This window comes from Erythrolamprus reginae, chromosome 1, assembly GCF_031021105.1.
Source record: "Erythrolamprus reginae isolate rEryReg1 chromosome 1, rEryReg1.hap1, whole genome shotgun sequence".
Lineage (NCBI taxonomy): Eukaryota > Metazoa > Chordata > Lepidosauria > Squamata > Dipsadidae > Erythrolamprus > Erythrolamprus reginae.
In genome coordinates this window covers 72,319,391-72,341,812 of record NC_091950.1, presented here as the reverse complement: position 1 = coordinate 72,341,812, position 22,422 = coordinate 72,319,391, and the positions used below count along the sequence as shown (strand labels likewise).

General features: G+C 41.4%; 1 protein-coding gene across 2 annotated transcripts in view; it reads left to right on the top strand.

Annotated features, from left to right (window-relative positions):
- The first annotated feature begins 127 nt into the window (after positions 1-127).
- Positions 128-22,422, top strand: part of SRP54 (signal recognition particle 54) — a 54,671-nt gene continuing 32,376 nt past the window's right edge. Inside the window, exons 1-9 of one of the 2 annotated variants that reach the window (XM_070755579.1) lie at positions 128-1,182; positions 5,522-5,628; positions 6,023-6,114; positions 16,848-16,932; positions 17,651-17,755; positions 18,314-18,380; positions 18,485-18,542; positions 19,703-19,853; positions 21,657-21,805. In XM_070755579.1, the coding sequence (XP_070611680.1) occupies positions 5,551-5,628; positions 6,023-6,114; positions 16,848-16,932; positions 17,651-17,755; positions 18,314-18,380; positions 18,485-18,542; positions 19,703-19,853; positions 21,657-21,805 (785 nt within the window). In that variant the 5' untranslated portion in view covers positions 128-1,182; positions 5,522-5,550. The remainder of the gene's footprint in view (positions 1,183-5,521; positions 5,629-6,022; positions 6,115-16,847; positions 16,933-17,650; positions 17,756-18,313; positions 18,381-18,484; positions 18,543-19,702; positions 19,854-21,656; positions 21,806-22,422) is intronic. The other variant, XM_070755590.1, reaches the window with a different exon arrangement.

Sequence of the window (22,422 nt, the reverse complement as noted above, 5' to 3'; positions counted from 1 at the left end):
GGTACCGCGCAAGCGCGCCTCTATCATCTTCCTCTCTACGCCTAGATAAGTCCGACTCGACCGCTCGGCCTTGAACGCATGCGCAAACGTAACTGCCATTATTTCCCCCCTCCCATCCACCCGCTCCGGAGAATTATGGCTAGGATGAGCCTTCCCGGAACTTCCTAGTATTCATCCTCTTTTTGTTTTAAAGACGTTGACGGCAAATAGAGGCGCATTTCAAGAGGCGCGTCCCCCGTTCGTTTTTTTGTGTGGCGAGGAATAATTTTGCTGTTTTTGGAAAAACATGATTCCGAACGGTGTGGATTTATTCATTGGTTTTCTCTAGAAAAGGTGGAAAAAGCTTAGAAAGTTGAATGTTACCTTTAAATCGGAGGTCTCCAACCTTGGCGCCTTTAAGACTTGTGGACTTCAACTCCTAGAGTTCCTCAGCCAGCAAAGCTGGCTGGGGAACTCTGGGAGTTGAAGTCCACAAGTCTTAAAAGCGCCAAGTTTGGAGACCCCCTATTTTAAATTGTGCTAAAAGACTTTAAAACATCACTATGAATCTGGACCAGAACATTGTTTTATGTTGGAAATTTATGCAATCTACACCGAAATTGGCTCCTTGAGTTCAAAAGTCCTTACAACCTTTCATCGTTTACGTTTTCAAACCGCAGCTGCTTTAAGGATTTCCCAGAATTTACCCCCCTGGCTGGGAATTCTGGGAGTTGAAGTCCAACCCCTCTTCAACTTACAGAGCAACCTCACGGTACTGCTTTGATTAGAGAGATATAAACCGTTTTTTGCAAAATGTAGAAATATATTTCTACAGCTATCCAGGACAACCGTTTTTTCAACGGAGCAACGGATACTCGGAAGCTGAAGCCGGCGCGCGCCTCTTCCTTTTTTTGGTATATCTGTATATGTTTAGCTCCCGGCTCAAAGGGAGGGGACATGACGTTTCTCACAGATGACCCGGAAGCAGATGCCCGAGTTTGCCTTGGGAAGGATGATAACTAACTTGATTTGGGTAGTGGTGACGTGACACTCTTCCTGGTGGTTTGGCTACTGGAGAGGCGTCGCAGCCCATTACAGGTGCCCGGTTTGGTTTAGCGGCTTTCCGAGGACCTCACCGAAGAAGCCCGGGTGGTTGTGTGGCTTTCAGAGCGGGGCCAGATTCGGCCACCGCTTCGTTTCTCGGTAAGGTTTTGTGTGCTTTTCGGCAAACCGAGTCCCCAAATATGAGACCTCTCCAGACTGTTTCAGGTTATCCAGACGTGCCCCTTTGCATAGGTATACATTTCAAAGCTTTGGGCGGAGGAGAAGCACACGTACTATCCTGTGAAGTTAGCACAATACACGATACCTACAGCAGACAGACAGACAGTCAGACAGACGTATGTGTGTGTATAAAATACACATATACTGTATGTTATTGTATGTTGCACACACACACACACACACACACACACACACACACACATAGAAGCATAGAAGATTGACTGCAGAAAAAGACCTCACAGTCCATCTAGTCTGCCCTTATACTATTTCTTGTATTTTATTTTAGGATGGATATATGTTTATCCCAGGTATGTTTAAATTCAGTTACTGTGGATTTACCGACCACGTCTGCTGGAAGTTTGTTCCAAGCATCTACTACTCTTTCAGTAAAATAATATTTTCTCATATTACTTGTAATCTTTCCCCCAACTTACCTCAGATTGTGCCCCTTGTTCTTGTGTTCACAAGAACACATATACATACATATACATACATACATACATATACATATACATATACATACATACATACATACATATATATATATATTTGTGTGTGAGTGTGTGTATGTATGTAACATATTTTTGCTGATAGTGAAAAGGAAGAGAGACTGTGCTCCCTCCCATATTTGGGTATATTAGGGTGATTTGACAGAAATCATACACACACACACACACACACACACATAGGATACATGCAAAACACATGCTATCCTGTGAAGTTAGCACAATACATGATACATACAGGATACATACATATGTACATATACACACATGTGTTTATACATATATACATATGTATCATATACGTACATACAAATATATACAGGATACATACAGGATACGATACAAGATACACATGCTATCCTGTGAAGTTATTTGAATTTGTTTTTGTATTCTGTACTTTTATACGCTGTAAGCCGCCCTGAGTCCTCGGAGAGGGGCGGCATATAAGTCCAACAAATAAATAAATAAATAAAAAGCACAATACACAAGCACATAATAGATTCAAACTAAATGTAAACTGCTCCAAACTCTATTCAGCAATAGAGTGATCAATGGTTTCTTCCCCTAACCCCAAAAACTTTAACTGTAGATTGTCTACAGTCGACCTTTCCCCGTTTCTAAGAGGTCTGTAAGGGCCGTGCATAAGCACACCACTGTGCCTATCATCCCTGTTGTACTGTCTTATTGGCCTCTTTTATCATTACTTTTTACTTATGTATATAAAAACTACTAATATCCTATACATGTTTGACAAATAAATAAAATAAATATGTATATAAATAAATAAAGTTAAAATGTAGGTCCTGCTTCAGCCATGCCACAAGTTGTACTGGTTGAACCACAGCAAGAAGCCTCTTTAGGGGACAAAACTAGACTACAGTATTATTATTATTTGAGGAGGCAGCACTAGAGAAATAACGTATACCTATAGCGTAGTATTGGATCGGTCTATTTAGATTACAGAATATTAAATATCGAATGATACAAAGCAATAATATTTTTTTTTAGGAGGGGGAATGTTAGATTAAAGGCAGGAAGAAAATATCAGTCTGTCAAATATGATGTGAATGAGGAGGAGAAGCACTTGGGAAGGTAAAAGAGGGAGGAAGAGGAAGTAGAAACTGAAGGGAGAGGAGAAGAGAGGAGAGGGAAAAATAGGAAAATAGAAGGGGAGAGAAGATGAATGGATGGAGGGAAGGAAGAGAAGGACAGAAGGAGTAAGAAAGTAGGAAGAGGAGAGAAAGTAGAGATGGGGAGTACAAAAGACAAACTGATGAAAAGGAGCGAAAAATGGTGCTAAACAGGATATTGGCTTATGATCGATTGATTTCAAATACAGGTATATGTCATGAGAATGATATTTTCTATATATTGCATAGGAAATTATTGCAGCGGTTTATTTGGTAGCTCTGGAGTCAAGTTACTGGTATAATGAATAGTACAATAAAAGTAGGCCTTGCAATCCATTTGTTTTATATCTATATATGTACATATCTATTGTATCTCTCCCCCCCTCATACTGATTGAGTAGGATCAATATTAAATTTAAATACGGTATATATTTCTAATACAGATAATAAAATCATTAAACTAAAATACAGTTGCAATCTTAGTTTATATTAATTTATATTTATCCTAGTCCTCAAGAGAGTGGTGTTCTTCTTTATCGAAATAAGCTTTTAATAAGAGAATGAATTCAGATGGTTGAATGAAAGATGGGACGATGGTGATGATGATTAATTTTGTACTTCTTTCAGTGTTCACAAAGATTTTATGGAGTGTTTGGGGACTGCTGAAGTGGACAAGGCCATTGGAGCTGTGAGCTGTGAGTTCCGCCACCTGTTTACTGGATCCGTGTCCCTCCTGGTTGGTTTCGGCCAGCAGGGAGGTGACACGGAGCTGGACCCAGGAGATTACCAACGCTTCCTTGGGGAGGGGAGTCTTTCCATCTCTCTATAAAGAAGCGCTTGTGCGCCCCCTCCTCAAGAAGCCCTCCCTGGACCCAGCCGTACTCAATAACTATCGTCCAGTCTCCAACCTTCCCTTTATGGGGAAGGTTGTCGAGAAGGTGGTGGCACTCCAGCTCCAGCGGTCCTTGGAAGAAGCCGATTATCTAGGTCCCCAGCAGTCAGGCTTCAGGCCCGGTTACAGCACTGAAACCGCTTTGGTCGCGTTGATGGATGATCTCTGGCGGGCCCGGGACAGGGGTTTATCCTCTATCCTGGTGCTTCTTGACCTCTCAGCGGCTTTCGATACCATCGACCATGGTATCCTTCTGCACCGGCTGGAGGGGTTGGGAGTGGGAGGCACTGTTCTTCAGTGGTTCTCCTCCTACCTCTCTGGCCGGTCGCAGTCGGTGTTAGTGGGGGGTCAGAGGTCGGCTCCGAGGTCGCTCCCTTGTGGGGTACCTCAGGGGTCGGTCCTCTCCCCCCTGCTATTCAACATCTACATGAAACCGCTGGGTGAGATCATCCAAGGACATGGGGTGAGGTATCATCAATATGCCGATGATACCCAGCTTTACATCTCCACCCCATGCCCAGTCAACGAAGCGGTGGAAGTGATGTGCCGGTGCCTGGAGGCTGTTGGGGCCTGGATGGGTGTCAACAGACTCAAACTCAACCCGGATAAGAAGGAGTGGCTGTGGGTTCTGCCTCCCAAGGACAATCCCATCTGTCCGTCCATCACTCTGGGGGGGGGGAATCATTGCCCCCCTCAGAGAGGGTCCGCAACTTGGGCGTCCTCCTCGATCCACAGCTCACATTAGAAAACCATCTCTCAGCTGTGGCGAGGGGGGCGTTTGCCCAGGTTCGCCTGGTGCACCAGTTGCGGCCCTATCTGGACCGGGACTCATTGCTCACAGTCACTCATGCCCTCATCACCTCGAGGTTCGACTACTGTAATGCTCTCTACATGGGGCTACCTCTGAAAAGTGTTCGGAAACTTCAGATCGTGCAGAATGCAGCTGCGAGAGCAGTCATGGGCTTACCTAGGTATGCCCATGTTTCACCATCACTCCGCAGTCTGCATTGGCTGCCGATCAGTTTCCGGTCACAATTCAAAGTGTTGGTTATGACCTTTAAAGCCCTTCATGGCATTGGACCAGAATATCTCCGAGACCGCCTCCTGCCGCACGAATCCCAGCGACCGATTAGGTCCCACAGAGTGGGCCTTCTCCGGGTCCCGTCAACTAAACAATGTCGGTTGGCGGGCCCCAGGGGAAGAGCCTTCTCTGTGGCGGCACCGGCCCTCTGGAACCAACTCCCCCCGGAGATTAGAACTGCCCCTACTCTTCCTGCCTTCCGTAAACTCCTTAAAACCCACCTTTGCCGTCAGGCATGGGGGAACTGAAACATCTCCCCCTGGGCATGTTTAATTTATGTATGGTATGCTTGTGTGTATGTCTGTTAGTATATGGGGTCTTTCTTAAATCTTTAAATATTTTAAATTGTCAGATTATTTATGATTTGTTTCCACGTGTTGTGAGCCGCCCCGAGTCTTCGGAGAGGGGCGGCATACAAATCTAAGTAATAAATAAATAAATAAATAAATAAATAAATAAATAAAAATGTCACTGTTCCAATCTCCTAATACACCATAAAAACTTTGGAGATTGGAAGGATGAGTCTTAAAATTTCAGAAGCAGAAGAGACTTAGTGAACAATGGTCTCTCTACTAATTACTGATTATTATATGAAGGATAAAGTATAGCTTGTGAAGAATAATTTTAGCCATATTATGTCTTTTTATAGGTTATTTTTGAGCTGAATCTATTGTCAAGATGGTTTTAGCAGACCTTGGGAGAAAGATTACCTCAGCATTGCGCTCCCTGAGCAATGCTACCATTATCAATGAAGAGGTAGGTACATTTTCCATGTGAGATACAATAAAAGCAACAATATAGAAAATATTATCAGTTTGAGTTTGATAGAAAAGACCCCCATATTAAATAACAAGATAAGGATTCCATACATCATGAATTATGTGAAATTTCATGGATGAGATTCAGTGAATTGGTGACATTTGCTAAGTATATTGTTATAATACAGCTATTCATAGCATTCTTATTTCTTATGCATTAATTTCTTCTGAAATTTTGTCTATTTCTCAATCCACTATGTCTACCAGATTTAACCATATGAAATTTCATTATGTTCTGTATTATTTTCCAACCAGTAAATATTAATTTAAAATGTTCATTGGAAAGATAAATTGTACAGAAACATTTTTTAATTGCACTTATGCCCTTACAGGTTTTAAATGCTATGCTAAAAGAAGTTTGTACGGCATTATTGGAAGCTGATGTCAACATTAAACTGGTGAAACAACTAAGAGAAAATGTCAAGTAAGTGAACCAAATCAAGTAAGAATAATGTTTTATCTCTATCTTGAAGTATTAAATTTATTTATATTGTTAGTGTTGCTTATCACTATAAAAGGGGGGGGGGGGCATAAATAATTTGGAATTGCACTGAGTAATAAGTTCAATTTCATATAAATTAAATAACTAAAATATTTTTGGAGTATAAGATGCACTTTTTTCTCCCCTAAAAAAGGCTGAAAATTTGGCTGTGTCTTAAGCTAATGTAGCTTTTACTAAGCTTTTTTTTCAGTCCTAACATGTAGCTAAGTGATCTTCCCTTTTCCTGCTTTTTTCATTGCTGCTCCCTCTGACAATCAGCTGAGCCTTTTTTCAGCAGTCTTCCATCTTTTTTTCAGTCCTAACAAGGTCCTAATGAGTGAAGTGATCTTCTGTGCTTTGCTAGCGAACTGGTCTTCCCTTTGCCTGCTTTTCTCATTGTTTCTTTTTCTGAAGAGAGAGAGAGAAGTGTTTTAGAAAGTGGTTTTTATCCCCAAATGGGATAAAAAGCATGTGAGCTCAAAACCAGCAAACTAATGTGCTGAAGCTGACCAGACTAAGGACTAGCCACAGGAATATTTGGTAGGCAGATTATTTTTCCCTATTTTCCTCTCCAAAACCTAAGGTGCATCTTATACTCCTGTGTGTCTTATTCACCCTCCCCCCTCAAAAATACAGTATGTTATTTAATTTTATATATACACAATTGTATATAAAATAATTGTTCAGCTGAACAATTGGGTTTTTTAAATTTACCATACAGGTAACTCTCGACTTACAGCCATAATTGAATCCAAAATTTCTGTTGCTAAGCAAGACATTTGTTAAATTAATTTTGCCCATGATACTGGGACATTGCAACTGATAAAATACGAGTCCGTTGTTAAGTGTCTGAATTTTGATTAGGTAACCACATGGATGCTGCAACAGTCTTAAGTGTGAAAAATGGGTATAAGTGAGTCAACGTAGAAGGATTAAACTCGCCAATCAGAAGAAGACAAATTTCAACAAATTGCAAAAAACAAAATTTAGATATAATTTGCTTACAGGAGGTACACATTAAAAAAATATGACATTAAATTACTAGACACACCAAAACTAGGAAAATTATACACATCATTGGCCGATTCAAAAAAAAAGAGGAATTGCAATTTACGTCAGAAATTGGTTATAACCTAAACAAATTTGTCAAGATATAGAAGGTAGAACACTCATACTAGAAATCTCAATAAACCAAAGGAAAATAATATTTAATAAGTATTTAATAATACTTATTTCCCCCCCCCCCCCAATTATAGTCAAAAAGAATATTACCAGAGACTATATTAACAAGTAATTAAATTGGGAAAAGAAAATGTATGAGTTGTTGGAGACTTTAATGCAGTAGTAGATACAAAAATGGACTATAAATCAATAAACAACATCATGAAAGAAATATTATGCCTAAAGCTTTATTTGAAATGGCAAGAGAACTTAATCTAAGAGACCTAAGGGAGAGATAAACATCCCTATAAAAATCAATATACATATCACTCAACTCCCCAGAACTCATGGTCAAGATTAGACATGGTCTGGACAGATATAGCAACATTGAATAGCATACAAAAAATTGAAATTAAACCTAACATTTGGGCCGATCATAATCTTATTTTATTTTATTTACTATAATAAGGAACAAAGGAAATAAGAGATGGACTTCAGATCAGAGAATAATAAGGGAAAACAACTACAGTGATCCCCCGTTTATTGCGTCCCCGACCATTGCGAACAGGGTACTTTGCGATTTTTCAACCCGGAAGTCAAAATACCATCTACGCATGCGTGCCCTTTTTTTTTTCTATGGGCACGCATGCGTAGATGGCAACCGGGAGATCAGCTGCTGGGCGGCTTCCCTGTGTCTTCCCCCTCTTGCTGGCATCAGCGAGGAGTTTCCCCACCGCCCATGCAAACTCCTCGCTGCCGCTCGCCCGCCCTTCGCCTGCCCACGCCGTTCGCTCCCCCTCTTGCTGGCGGGAGGGCGAGAAGCCCTCCCCAGCACCCGCTCGCCCGCCCTTCGCCGCTCGCCCGCCCTTCGCCCTGGCGGAGAAATTCTAGCCCCCACCTGGTCCCGCCCGATCCTCCTCCCTGAGGCAGCTCGCCCTCCCATGGCCGCTTCCTCCACCCTCCATCGCAAGCCCTCGCCACCGCAGCCAACGCGCGCTGCGATCTTCAAGCCCGGCTCCTTTCGGCCCAGCATCCCGGGCCAAGCAGCTGCCTTCCGTGACTGAGCCTGGCTGGCCCGGAAGATCGTAGCGCGCGTTGGCTGCAGCGGCGAGCGAAGCCAAGCCGGCAGCAATGTCGCCGCCGCTGCAGCCAACGCGCGCTACGAGGAGCCGGGCTTGATCCGCTGAGCCTGGCTGGCCCGGAAGATCGTAGCGCGCGTTGGCTGCAGCGGTGGCGACATTGCTGCCGGCTTGGCTTCGCTCGCTCGCTCGCCGCTGAGGAGCCGAAGATTGGGGGGCGGCGCGGCGAGCGAAGCCAAGCCGGCAGCAATGTCGCCACCGCTGCAGCCAACGCGCGCTATGATCTTCCGGGCCAGCCAGGCTCAGCGGATCAAGCCCGGCTCCTCTCGGCCCAGCATCCCGGGCCAAGCGGCTGACTTCCGTGACTGAGCCTGGCTGGCCCGGAAGATCGTAGCGCGCGTTGGCTGCAGCGGTGGCGACATTGCTGCCGGCTTGGCTTCGCTCGCTCGCTCGCCGCTGAGGAGCCGAAGATTGGGGGCGGCGCGGCTCTTTTAAAACATCGTCGCCGACATGGGGGGCTTGCTAGTACCCCCCAAACCCGGGTTGGGGGTTCGGGGGGGTGCTAGCGAGCCCCCCATGTCTGCGGCGATGTTTTAAAATAGCCGCGCCGCCCCCCAATCTTCGGCTCCTCGCTAGCGCTGCGGAAGTTTAAAACACCATCTGCACATGCGCAGATGGTGTTTTTACTTCCGCAGCGCTACTTCGCGAAAACCCGCTCGTTGCGGGGGGTCCTGGAACGGAACCCTCGCAACGAGCGGGGGATCACTGTATATTCAGTACATGGAAAGAGAATTACGCTATTTTAAAAAAGAGATTTGAAATGATGAAACAACCATGCAAGATTTATGGGGGGGGGGGGGCGCCCTAAAGAAAAGTTTGGACAAAAAAAATATCTCTTCCTCCATTTCAGTCTATTTCTCCCTCCCTCTTTCTCTCTCTTCCTTCCTTCCTTTCTTTCTCTCCATCCTTTTCTGCCTCTCTTTTTTGCTCTCTTTCCCTCTCCCTCCTTCCCCCCTTTCTTTCTCTCTCTCTCGCTTTCTTTCCCTCTCTTTCGCTTGCTTTCTTTCTCTCTCATTCTCTCTCCCCTCCTTTTTCTCTCTCTCTCTTTCTCTCTCGTTCACCACGCCAGCAACAGAGAGAAAAAGAAAGAGTGAGAGAGAGCCGGAGAGAGAGTGGAGTGCGCAGCAGCCATCAGCCTCCTTGCCCTCCCAGACGTCCCCAGCGCCAGGCCTCGCGCCGCCTCCCGTTAGCCCGGCCGACTTTTCCCTGCTGCCGTTTTCTCTTCATGGCGCAAAGCCACACAGTCCCGGACTCCCGGATCGCTCGCTTTTCCGGCCAGCGCAGCGCTTTCCTGGGCAGATGGCTTTGCTGACCGGAGAAGCAAGCGATCCGGGAGTCCGGGACTGTGTGGCTTTGCGCCATGAAGAGAAAACGGCAGCAGGGAAAAGTCGGCCGTTTTCTCTTCATGGCACAAAGCCACACAGTCCCGGACTCTTGGATTGCTCGCCCCAAGGCAGGAGGCGGCGGCGGAGGAGAGTGGGCGGATCGCGCCCCAAGGCTTGAGGCGGTGGCGGTGGCGGAGGAGAGTGGGCGGATCGGGCAGGCAATGGGGCAGGGCGGAGAAGCCAGGGGCGCGTTTGGCCGGAGGCACCGTGGGGAGGCAGGGGCAGCCGCGGCTCCCTTTACTTCTACTGCCGCACCTCCCTGCCCCTGCCTCCTTTTTCCCGCCTTCCTTCTTTGGGGCCCAGCAGGAGAACGCCGGATACGGCGGTCCGGCACCGGCAGCGCCCCGCCCAGCTGGAGCTTCCTAGGGGCGCCGCGGCAAACCTGACGGTGTCTCGCGGCACACTAGTGTGCCGCGGCACACCGGTTGGGAAACGCTGGTCTATACTACTGCAATGCTCTCTATATGGGGCTACCTTTGAAGAGTGTTTGGAAATTTCAAATTGTCCAAAATGCAGCCGCGCGAACAGTTATGGGCCTCCCAAGGCATACCCAAATTTCACCATCACTCTGCGGACTGCATTGGCTGCCGATTAGTTTCTACACACAATTCAAAGTGTTGGCTATGACCTACAAAGCCCTACATGGCATTGGGCCAGATTACCTCCGAGACCACCTTCTGCCGCACAAATCTCAGTGCCCGGTCAGGTCCCACAGAATTGGCCTCCTCAGGGTCCCCTCAACCAGACAATGTCGGTTGGCGGGGCCTAGGGGAAGAGCCTTCTCTGTGGGGGCCCCACCCCTCTGGAATCAGCTCCCCCTGGAGATTCGCACTGCCCCCACCCTCCATGCCTTCCGTAAAAGTTTAAAGACCTATTTATGCCGCCAGGTCTGAGACCATTAGATCCTAAGACCCCATGACCAACAAGTGTCTTAGTATGTTCTGTGGAGTGAATGGTGACGAATGTTTTTAAACTATATTGGAGCTTTTAAAGTTTTTAGTCATATTAATTGGATTTCTAGATTTATTTGCTATGTTCTTTTGATATGCTGTGAGCTGCCCCGAGTCGTCGGAGAGGGGCGGCATACAAATCCAATAAATAAATAAGGATAAATAGGAATAAAAATAAACAAATAAATGAATTACAAAATAGTATAGGAGAACTAGAATACAAGCAGCAGATGGAACCCCCATACAATAAGATTAAAGAAGAAAAATAATTATTGAAACACAAAATAAATGTAATAACACAAGAGAAAGTAGCTTGAAAAATTAAATTAGCTAGACAAAACTATTTTGAACATTCCAACAAACCCGGGAAGGGATTGGCTTACAAACTAAGGGAAGAAAAGGAGAAAAAATATATATAGTGGTACCTCTACTTACGAACTTAATTCGTTCTGTGGCAATTTTTCTCATAGGAATCAATGTAAAAGCAAATAATACACGTGACTGGGGAAACCACAGGGAGGGTGGAGGCCCTTGTTTCCTCCCAGGAGATTCCTAGAGAGGCCCCGTGGAGGCTTCTACCCACCTTTTCTGGCCCTGTTTCGTCCCAGGAGATTTCTAGAGAGACCCCATGGAGGCTTCTCCCCACCTTTTCCAGCCCTGTTTCCTCCCAGGAGATTCCTAGAGAGGCCCCACAGAGGCTTTTCTCTGTCTTTTCCGGCCCTGTTTCCTCCCAGGAGATTCCTAGAGAGGCCCCATGGAGGCTTCTACCCACCTTTTCTGGCCCTGTTTCGTCCCAGGAGATTTCTAGAGAGACCCCATGGAGGCTTCTCCCCACCTTTTCCAGCCCTGTTTCCTCCCAGGATATTCCTAGAGAGGTCCCACAGAGGCTTCTCCCTGCCTTTTTCGGTTACAGTTTCGGAGGCTTGGGTTTGTAAGTGAAAAATGGTTCTTGAGAAGAGGCAAAAAAATATTGAACACCTGGTTCTGATCTAGAAAAGTTCATAAGTAGAGGCGTTCTTAGGTAGAGGTATCACTGTACAACAGTTAGAAGATGAAAAGGGTAATATAAAATCAGGAATGGAAGAAAAAAAAGGATATAATGATCAAATACTTTAGTGAATTATACAGAAAGATGAAATAAAGGAAGAGCATTTACAGAACTATCTCCAAGTTAATATTGTACCAATCACCGAACTGGAGAAAAATATTTTAGATGAAGACATAACAATTGGAGAACTAGAGAAAGCAATACAGAAGCAAAAAAATAACAAAACCCTAGGTCCGGATGACGCCAGCAGAATGCTACATATAATTGCAGAACTCATTGAAATAATTGCTGTTGGCAACCTATAATGAAGTATTAAATAAAGGGAAAGCTCCATAAATCTGGGCAGAGTCAATAATAACACTGATTCCTAAAGATACAGCACAAAAATACAAGATACAAAACTATAGGCCAATCTCGCGGCTCAACGCTGATTATAATTTTTTTATGACAATAATGGCAGAGAGATTAAAAAATTTACTCAACACAATTTTACATCCAGATCAACTTGGTTTTTTACCAGATAGACACATTAAAAACAATATCAGAACAATTCTAGACATATTGGAATATTATGAAGTAAACCTAGGAAGACTCATGGGATTTATGTTCCTTGACGCACAAAAGACCTTCAACAACCTAAATTGGGATTTTCTTATTAATAAATTAGAAATGATGAATTTCAGAAAAAATATATATAAGAATGATCCAAACAATATATTCAAAACAAACTGCAAAAATAATGATAGGTGGAGAGATTATGCCAAATTTTAATATACAAAAGTGAGTCCGGTAAGGATGTCCACTGTACACCTTGCGATTTATACTTGCCCTGGAGACATTATTACAACAAATTAGGCAAAATTCGGACATTAAAGGACTTAAAATTAGACAGAAGGAATATAAATTACAGACCTTTGCCGATGATGTGTTTTTTAATATAGAGAATCCAATAGAGACAGGACCAAAATTGATAAATGAAATCAATCAATTTGGAATGGTGGCGAGCCTAAAAATCAATAAAAATAAAAATAATATAATATCTAAAAACTTATCAAATAAACAAAATCAAGAATTGGAAGAGAAACTGGGAATTCAAATTGTGAAGAAAACTCAATATTTAGGAATAATTTTAACTGCCAAATGCATTACAATCAAAGAGGATAATTATAATTATGAAAAACTAAGTAAACTAATAGAAAAATGCCTGGAAAAATGGAATAAATCGCCAATTTCCCTGATTGGAAGAGTAGCGATCATTAAAATAACAATTTTACCAACATTTAAATAAGATAATATTGAAATTAATTTGGGCAATAGGAAGCAAGAGGGCTTTGGACTTCCTGACTTGGACTCTACTACCAGTCAGCAGCATTACAATGGGTTATAGACTGGATACAAATTAGAAATAAAAGGATATTGATGCTTGAGAAACTCCACCTACAGGTTGGTTGGCGTGGGTTTCTCTGGGATGAAGAACATAAATCACATTCATATTTTCAAAAACACAAAATCAGAGACTCACTATATAAGATTTGGACTAAAATAAAACAGCAGCACTACAGAGAAATCTCAATTTGGTTTTCTAGTATGGAAGCAATTACACATCACAACAGATGTACACAAAATGGTTAAATACTCAGAAATTTTAGACCAAGGAAACCTAAAAGACATTCAAATCCTGACGTGACAGGTAGTCAAAATAGACTGGTAGCCCTACTGTCAAATTAGATCTAAATGTAAATGTGTGTTTTATTTTATTTAATGTTTGTCTTTTTAAAAAATGTACATAATTCAATAAAATATATTTTTTAAAAAAAATCAGAATTCTTCCTTGAGAAAGAAGATAAGAGATAAAATTAGTTGTACATTGGGCCAGACTTCTGGAGGAAAGATAAATAGGAAGCTGGAATACAAAGTACAGTGAGATCTACCTAAGCAATATTACTTAAGCTGAAAAAAATGAAAAGATGCTGGCTGGAGAATTTTGAAAGTTCAGGTCCACACTTCTTAAAGTTAAGTGTGGAAAACATCGATCTAAGTAAGGAAGGCAGGATGAGAGGTTATCCTGAGACTCCAGGGTTGTAGGCTACAATAGGAAGTTGTCATCCCTCTTGGAAGAAGCAGTAGCCAACTACAGTAATTCTTTATTGTTGCCATAAAAATTACACTAGTAGTGATCAGAAACTGATCTTGGTTTGAGGGAACATTTTTGTCTTATTTGAAGATAATTACCATCATATGAATGATGGTATTTTTAAGGAAAGACATAGTTCACTCTATATTAAGTACCTACCCCAGATCCTCAGTATAACAGTGGAACATAAATTATATTAGTTCAGTCCCTAATATTGAAACATAGAAACATAGAAGTCTGACGGCAGAAAAAGACCCCATGGTCCATCTAGTCTGCCCTTATACTATTTTCTGTATTTTATCTTAGGATGGATATATGTTTATCCCAGGCATGTTTAAATTCAGTTACTGTGGATTTATCTACCACGTCTGCTGGAAGTTTGTTCCAAGGATCTACTACTCTTTCAGTAAAATAATATTTTCTCATGTTGCTTTTGATCTTTCCCCCAACTAACCTCAGATTGTGTCCCCTTGTTCTTGTGTTCACTTTCCTATTAAAAACACTTCCCTCCTGGACCTTATTTAACCCTTTAATATATTTAAATGTTTCGATCATGTCCCCCCTTTTCCTTCTGTCCTCCAGACTATACAGATTGAGTTCATTAAGTCTTTCCTGATACGTTTTATACTTAAGACCTTCCACCATTCTTGTAGCCCGTCTTTGGACCCGTTCAATTTTGTCAATATCTTTTTGTAGGTGAGGTCTCCAGAACTGAACACAGTATTCCAAATGTGGTCTCACCAGCATTCTATATAGCGGGATCATAATCTCCCTCTTCCTGCTTGTTATACCTCTAGCTATGCAGCCAAGCATCCTACTTGCTTTCCCTACTGCCTGACTGCACTGTTCACCCGTTTTGAGACTGTCAGAAATCACTACGCCTAAATCCTTTTCTTTTGAAGTATTTGCTAACACAGAACTGCCAATACAATAGTCAGATTGAGGATTCCTTTTCCCCAAGTGCATTATTTTACATTTGGAAACATTAAACTGCAGTTTCCATTGCTTTGACCATTTATCTAGTAAAGCTAAATCATTTACCATATTGCCGACGCCTCCAGGAATATCAACCCTATTGCACACTTTAGAGTCATCGGCAAATAGGCAAACCTTCCCTACCAGACCTTCCCCTATGTCACTCACAAACATATTAAAAAGAATAGGACCCAGAACAGACCCTTGTGGCACACCGCTTGTAACCTGACTCTGCTCAGAATACTCGCCATTCACAACAACCCTCTGGTGTCTATGCTTCAGCCAGCTGCAAATCCATTGAACTATCCAGGGATTAAGTCCAATCTTCACTAATTTATCTATCAGCTCTTTATGTGGAACCGTATCAAAGGCTTTGCTGAAGTCCAGGTAGGCAATATCCACGGCACCACCTTCATCCAACACCTTTGTGACATAGTCAAAGAAATCAATGAGATTAGTCTGACATGATTTGCCTTCAGTAAAGCCATGCTGATTTGGGTCCAATAATTTATTGTTTTTTAGGTGCTGATTTATCCTCTTTTTCAGTAGAGTCTCCATCATTTTAACGACAACTGATGTCAAGCTAACTGGCCTGTAGTTACCAGCTTCTTCTCTACTGCCCTTCTTGTGGATAGGCACAACACTTGCCATTCTCCAATCCTCAGGAACATCTCCTGTTAACAAGGATTGGTTAAACAAATCAGTCAGGGGGGTAGCAATGACAGATCTGAGTTCTTTAAGAACTCTGGGGTGGATGCCATCTGGACCCATTGCCTTATTTATCTTTAATCGTTCAAGTTCTTCTAAGACATCGGCTTCTAAGATCACTGGAGCTGAATCCGTACAGTTGGAGGCAATGCTATATCCCTCTATACTATTATTTTGTAAGGTGTCTTTTGAGAAAACTGAACAGAAGTAGCTATTGAAATGGTCAGCGATCTCCTTATTCCCATTAATGCATGTATTTTTCCCGGTACTAAGCTTCGTGATGCCGCAGTTTTTCTTCTTCTTATCACTAATATATCTGAAGAAGGTTTTATCCCCCTTCTTTAGAGATTTGGCAATTTCTTCCTCTTTTGAGGCTTTAGCAGCATATATTATCTGTTTCGCCTCCTTCTGTCTCATTTTATACACCTCCCTATCAGCTATACTTCCAGACTCTTTATACCTCCTATAGGCAGCCTTTTTTTCATTGACTATAGTCCTTACATCATTGCTAAACCATAGCGGTTTCTTCTTCCTTTTACCTTTAGTTATTTGTCTTACATACAGTCCAGTGGCTTTTAAGATGGCCTTTTTAAATACAGTCCACTGGGTGCTCGCTCCTGCCATTTTATCCCTCCCCTTTAATTCATTATCTAAATATTCCCCCATTGCATTAAAATTTGTTTTTCTGAAATCCAATACTTTGGTTGCATTATAGGATTGCTCACAATGAGTTTTTACATCAAACCACAAACATAGATGGTCACTGCAACCTAAATTTTCTCCCACCTTGACATCTGAAACCCAATTCCCATTCGTAAAAACTAAATCTAGAATATTCTCCCCTCTAGTTGGTGTCTTAACCAGCTGTGCCAGAGCTGCTCCTGTAAAGGCCTCTACTATATTCTTACTTTTGCATGTAAGGGCACTGGGGATATTCCAGTCAACATCAGGCATGTTGAAATCACCCATAACCACAATATCTCCCTTTACTGCCATTTGGGTAATTTCATCCACCATCTTGTTGTCATATTCCTCAGATTGCCCTGGAGGCCTATAGATCACCCCAATTCTAATGACAGAACCGTCTTTATTTTGCATGCAAATCCAGAGGGTCTCTAGATCTTGACATGTATTTTGAAGTCATCTTATATTAATTTTTCCCTTTTCCAACCATAGATCTGCTATTGACCTTGAAGAAATGGCTTCTGGACTCAACAAAAGAAAAATGATACAACATGCCGTCTTTAAAGAACTTGTTAAGGTAAAATTAAAGTATTGTTTTCTAACCTATAGGCACACATTCTAGGCATGTATCTATGTGTATAGATATGCATGTATGTATGTGAATAATACATGGCCATTTTAAAGTGAATCTGTTGCAATGATGAGGTATGCCATTGATTGAAACCATCTGCTTCATAGCATTGTACTAACATTTCCACCCTCTTTTAGGGAAAAAAAGGTGTGTCTCTTACTCTGAAAAATACAGTATATATACACCAGTCTACTATGATTTCTCAACAGTCCATATTTAAAATAAACCCACTTAGCATAAGTTGTATTGTAAATTAAACTATTATTTCCTCAAATTGGCTTTTTCTCGTCAATGTTAGACACTATAGGCATCTTTGTATCTCTTTTATGGAAATTATTAAAAACAAAAAGGAGAAGAAAGAAGGCAGTCTATTTTGCATCTTAAAGGCACTGTCCTTGCTAATGCCAGTAGCACCAATGTAAATTGAGGAATGTGAAGGACTGGAACTGTTCTGTGGGGCAGAGGTGTTTGTTGTTTTATTGCTCTCTTGTTGTATGTTATTGAAGCAGAAAGTAGAATATCATAACCTTGATTTCTGACTTTCAGAATCTAGCAGGAAAAGTGATACTGGAAAATACACACAATCTAAAATATGCAAAACAAAACCCAAAGGTTTTGTAAATATTTTGTGATTCTGGAAATTATGCTGCATTTTATTTTACAGCTTGTAGATCCTGGAGTCAAAGCTTGGACCCCCACAAAAGGAAAACAAAATATCATCATGTTTGTAGGCTTGCAAGGAAGTGGCAAAACAACTTCGTGCTCAAAGGTATGTATTCCAATGACGTCCATACTACATCTTTGTTATCTCTTTACGAAGCTATTCTTTTTATATTTGAAAATATTGTGAACCATATGATTTGCAATTCAGTATGATGCATAGCTGATGATGCAGACCAACTTCTACATGGTTCATTGGCCATGTGTAATAAATTTGTCAGATTTTCCTGAAAGACAGACTTGTAATCCAGGTATCTAGAATTTATTAGATATTTTTAATAAAGTACAAAAATTTTGCTTGTATTACAACTTGGCAAAATTAACAAGATAAAAAGGACCATGATAAAGCATGAGAAAAATAAATAGTTTGTAGTAAACTAGACTAGCCGCCCCGAGTCTTCGGAGAGGGGCGGCATACAAATCTAATAAATAATAATAAATAATAAAATAATAGATCCATAGCTCTGTAATTGGCTGTACCTTAAGGAACCTGGTAGGAGATAGATATTTCAGTCTTTGTATATGCAACTTCAAATGAATTAAAGCAAAAAAAGTGTTTTTAATAATAGCTTATAAGATTATGTCTTGCTTTTGTTTAAATTAACAGTTGGCATATTATTACCAGAAGAAAGGCTGGAAGACATGTTTGATATGTGCAGACACTTACAGAGCAGGTGCAGTTCTTTTTTTAGTTACTTTAGTTACTTATTTTTAGTTACTTTGTTTTTGATAGATGTGTATGTCCTAGAAGATGGCTAACAATGCTTGTATTTTCTAGGTGCTTTTGATCAGTTAAAACAGAATGCCACAAAAGCAAGAATTCCATTTTATGGGAGGTATGTATAATACCAATAATTATAAACATTGATTATCCCATTTTGAGACAGTGTCTTTGGAAGTTCACTACATAGATATAGTTGGATAAAGCTAGAACATTATTATGATATTGTCTTGGTTCATATTTATCAGAGATCTTAAAAAAAATAGTAAAGAGTCTTAAACCAAAGTAAATTAATTTGTGTATTATCACAGTTCAAAATACCTCTGTTTAGCAAGCTCGGTAGTTTCTCTGGAAGAAGGAAAGGCCAGCCTATTCCATATTTATGGGATGCATTCTAAAGTTTGTGTATGTGCTTGTGTGTATATCAATATGTATCAGAAATTTTGGAGTTAAACTGAATATTCAGTTAAAGAAAAAAAATGAACAGTGAACATTAATAATTTGAAAATTATTCAATATCTGTTATCGGCTTGTCTATGAAAAAAAAATACAGAAAATTCATCTGATACATGAATGTTTCAAAAGAGCAAAAACTCAGCTTTATTTCAAGTCCTTTCTTACTACCACACTGCAGGGGTACCCCAAATGTTTGATTTTAAACTGTTTCAACAAGTATGTAATTCCACAAAACATAATTGTTCTAATCTTATGCAAGTTTGTTTGAGCATTCTGGAAATGGTTTGAAAAAACTTTGACCTTAAAATTACCCCATTTCATGCTCAGAACTGCAGTCTTCTGGTTGAAACAGGATATTCTAATGAGATGGTTTGTGTTCAAAATGATTTGAAATTAGTGTTTTCTCCCTCTGTTGTATTTTAATTTTGGTCATAATAGCTAGATTCATATAATATATTACAATATGCAGTACCAACATGAATGCACATTACATGTTGATTTATATGATAAAAACTGTAAATCAATGAAATTTATTGGAATTCTTCATTTAAATAAATTAGTCTTGATTGTCAGCTTATAGAGAAAAAAGTAGTGGTAACTAGTGAGATATTCAGAATATGTTCCTTGGTAATTCTTGACTGATACAATGAGTCTTATCTGCCACAACCAACAACAACAACAACATTATGGCTTCCCCCCTCCCTCCCTTCCTTGCCTGTAGTGATGAAATGTGCTTTCCCCATTACGTAGCTTATTACCCGCTTCTCAATAATTTTATAACTTCACATTATTTTAAGTGTATGTTTTTCTGTTAACTAGTTACACAGAGATGGATCCTGTAATTATTGCTTCAGAAGGTGTTGAAAAATTTAAGAATGAAAACTTTGAGATAATAATAGTTGATACAAGTGGTCGGCACAAGCAGGAAGACACTTTGTTTGAAGAAATGTTGCAAGTTGCTAATGCCATAGTAAGTTTTGTTTGGCTACTGCTGAATGAAAATTATTCTAGACTTTACAAACTGTATAATGCTTCTTGAATGGTAAGCAAATATAGTATTGGTTGATGATCATTTGTCAGCATGCCTCACAAATCCGCTGTAGAAAAATAATTGTTTTTTGGGGGGAGCAGATTTGGGTTGGTATGGAATGGAGCAAAGAAATATTGATACATGAATGAAAGTCAGTTTGGATGTGGCCAATAAGCTATTTTGAATTGAAAATATACAGTGGTACCCTTGCCTAAGAACGCCTCTACTTACGAACTTTTCTAGATAAGAACTGGGTGTTCAAGATTTTTTTGCCTCTTCTCAAGAACCATTTTCCACTTACAAACACGAGTCTCTGAAACTGTAAGCGTAAAAGGCAGGGAGAAGCCTCTGGGGGCCTCTCTAGAAATTTCCTGGGAGGAACAGGGCCGGAAAAGGTGGGGAGAAGCCTCCGTGGGGCCTCCTAGGAATCTCCTGGTAGGAAACAGGGCCTCCACCCTCCCTGTGGTTTCCCCAATCACATGCATTATTTGCTTTTACATTGATTCCTATGGGAAAAATTGCTTCTTCTTACAAACTTTTCTACTTAAGAACCTGGTCATGGAACAAATTAAGTTCGTAAGTAGAGGTAACACTGTACTTTCAGGTATTGTTATATCAGGAGATTATAGAATCATTTCCTGTTCTAACATTATATACTAATATCTTCAGTATACAGCAGATGTAAAATATGTATATAATGCACTTTTATAAGCATATCTAATTAATTGTTAAATAAATATGCTATCCAACTTATCATCTGTATTCAGTGAGACTACAAAATGGGTACATAGGATTAACTGCATTCATTTCTATATGAATTTGGAACCGTTGTGAAGCAACTTTCAAAATGGCCACTCTTCAAGGTCTAACATAGAACTCATTATACTGAGGCTAGAGTACTATATACTGCTAATGTATATAGTACTTGCCTTATCACTGCAATTGAACCTCAAATTGAGGGAGCAGTCTGATCATCATGTAACCATCCCAATTTTATAATATGTTGCAGTGGTCATTAAGTGAATGTCATGATAGTTAAGCAAAGTCATTGTTCACAATGGACAGTTTTGCTGGAAACCAGAAGTAAAGACCAGGGGTGTTTTTTTTGGGGGGGGGGGGGGTATTGTAAATTGCAGTCACCTCGGTGCGAAGTACTGCAAATAGCCACAAATGTGGGCGAGTTGCTGAGTGTCCAAAATGTGATCACTGAACTTTTCAGTAGACATCAGAATTTTGAATCTGGGTGGTAATACCTTTTGGGGGGTCCATTGTAATTTTGAAAAGTCACCAAGAGATTTGTCGATAAGCAAGGGCTACCTGTAAAATAAAATGTGTTATGAGCACAAAGACAAAAAGTAGGATTTCCATTTTTTCTAGAAATTAAAAATTGAACCAAAATTTGAAATAGATAAATGTTTTTTTTAGGTCAAATCACCTACAATAACTGGTAGCAGCTCTCCAAGATGTCCCCACTACCACCTGAAGACACAAAGGATTGAATATTAGATTTATTTACTTACATGGAAAGTGCTTTCCAACTGAGATTTGATAATTACACATTGACATAATTGAAATTTAGAATAAATGTACATTTTCATGAAGCAAATCATTGTCATCTCCTTGAATGAAATGAATATACCACTTAGATATTTAACATGATCTACAGTTTAGTACTACTTTACACTGGAGCAAGGACAAGAGCTCCTAATTTCTGTTTCCCTTTGTTTGGGTCATTGCTTCCAGCAACCAGATAATATAGTATATGTGATGGATGCCTCTATCGGTCAAGCCTGTGAAGCTCAAGCAAAGGCTTTCAAAGATAAAGTTGATGTTGCTTCTGTAATTGTGACTAAACTTGATGGCCATGCCAAGGGAGGAGGAGCATTGAGTGCGTAAGTAATTTTTACTTAATAGTAGACCAAACAATATTGTGTGGTGCTTATAAATACAGTGATCTCTCGATTATCGCGACGGTTACGTTCCCAGACCTCTTGCGATAATCGATTTTTCGCAATATAGTGGTGCAGAAGTAACACCATCTGCACATGCGCACCTTTTCCCCATGGCCGCGCATGCGCAGATGGTGGAGGCGGGGAGCGACGAGAGTGCGGAAGCCGACAGATTGCTTTGAATGCCGGCTGCCCCTGCCCACCCAGCACCCACCGTTCGCCGTTCGCTCGCCCGTTCACCCGGCCGCCCGGCCGCCGTTTGCCGCTCGCCTGTCCGCCGTTTGCCGCTCGCCCGTTCACCCGCCCGGCCGCCGTTTGCCGCTCGCCCGCCGCCCGCTCGCCGCTACCGCCACTCTCACCGCCGAGTCCTCCTGCAGCAGCGCTGGTGGCCACCGTTCCCCGTAAGCGCCCGCCCGCCCGCTCGCCGCTACCGCCCCTCTCACCGCCGAGTCCAGCGCTGGCGGCCACCGTCCCCCGTAGGCACCCGCCCACCCGCCGCCCCCCCCCCGAAAGAGATGAGAGAGGGAGGAAGAGAGTGTGAGAGAGGAAGAGAGAGAGAA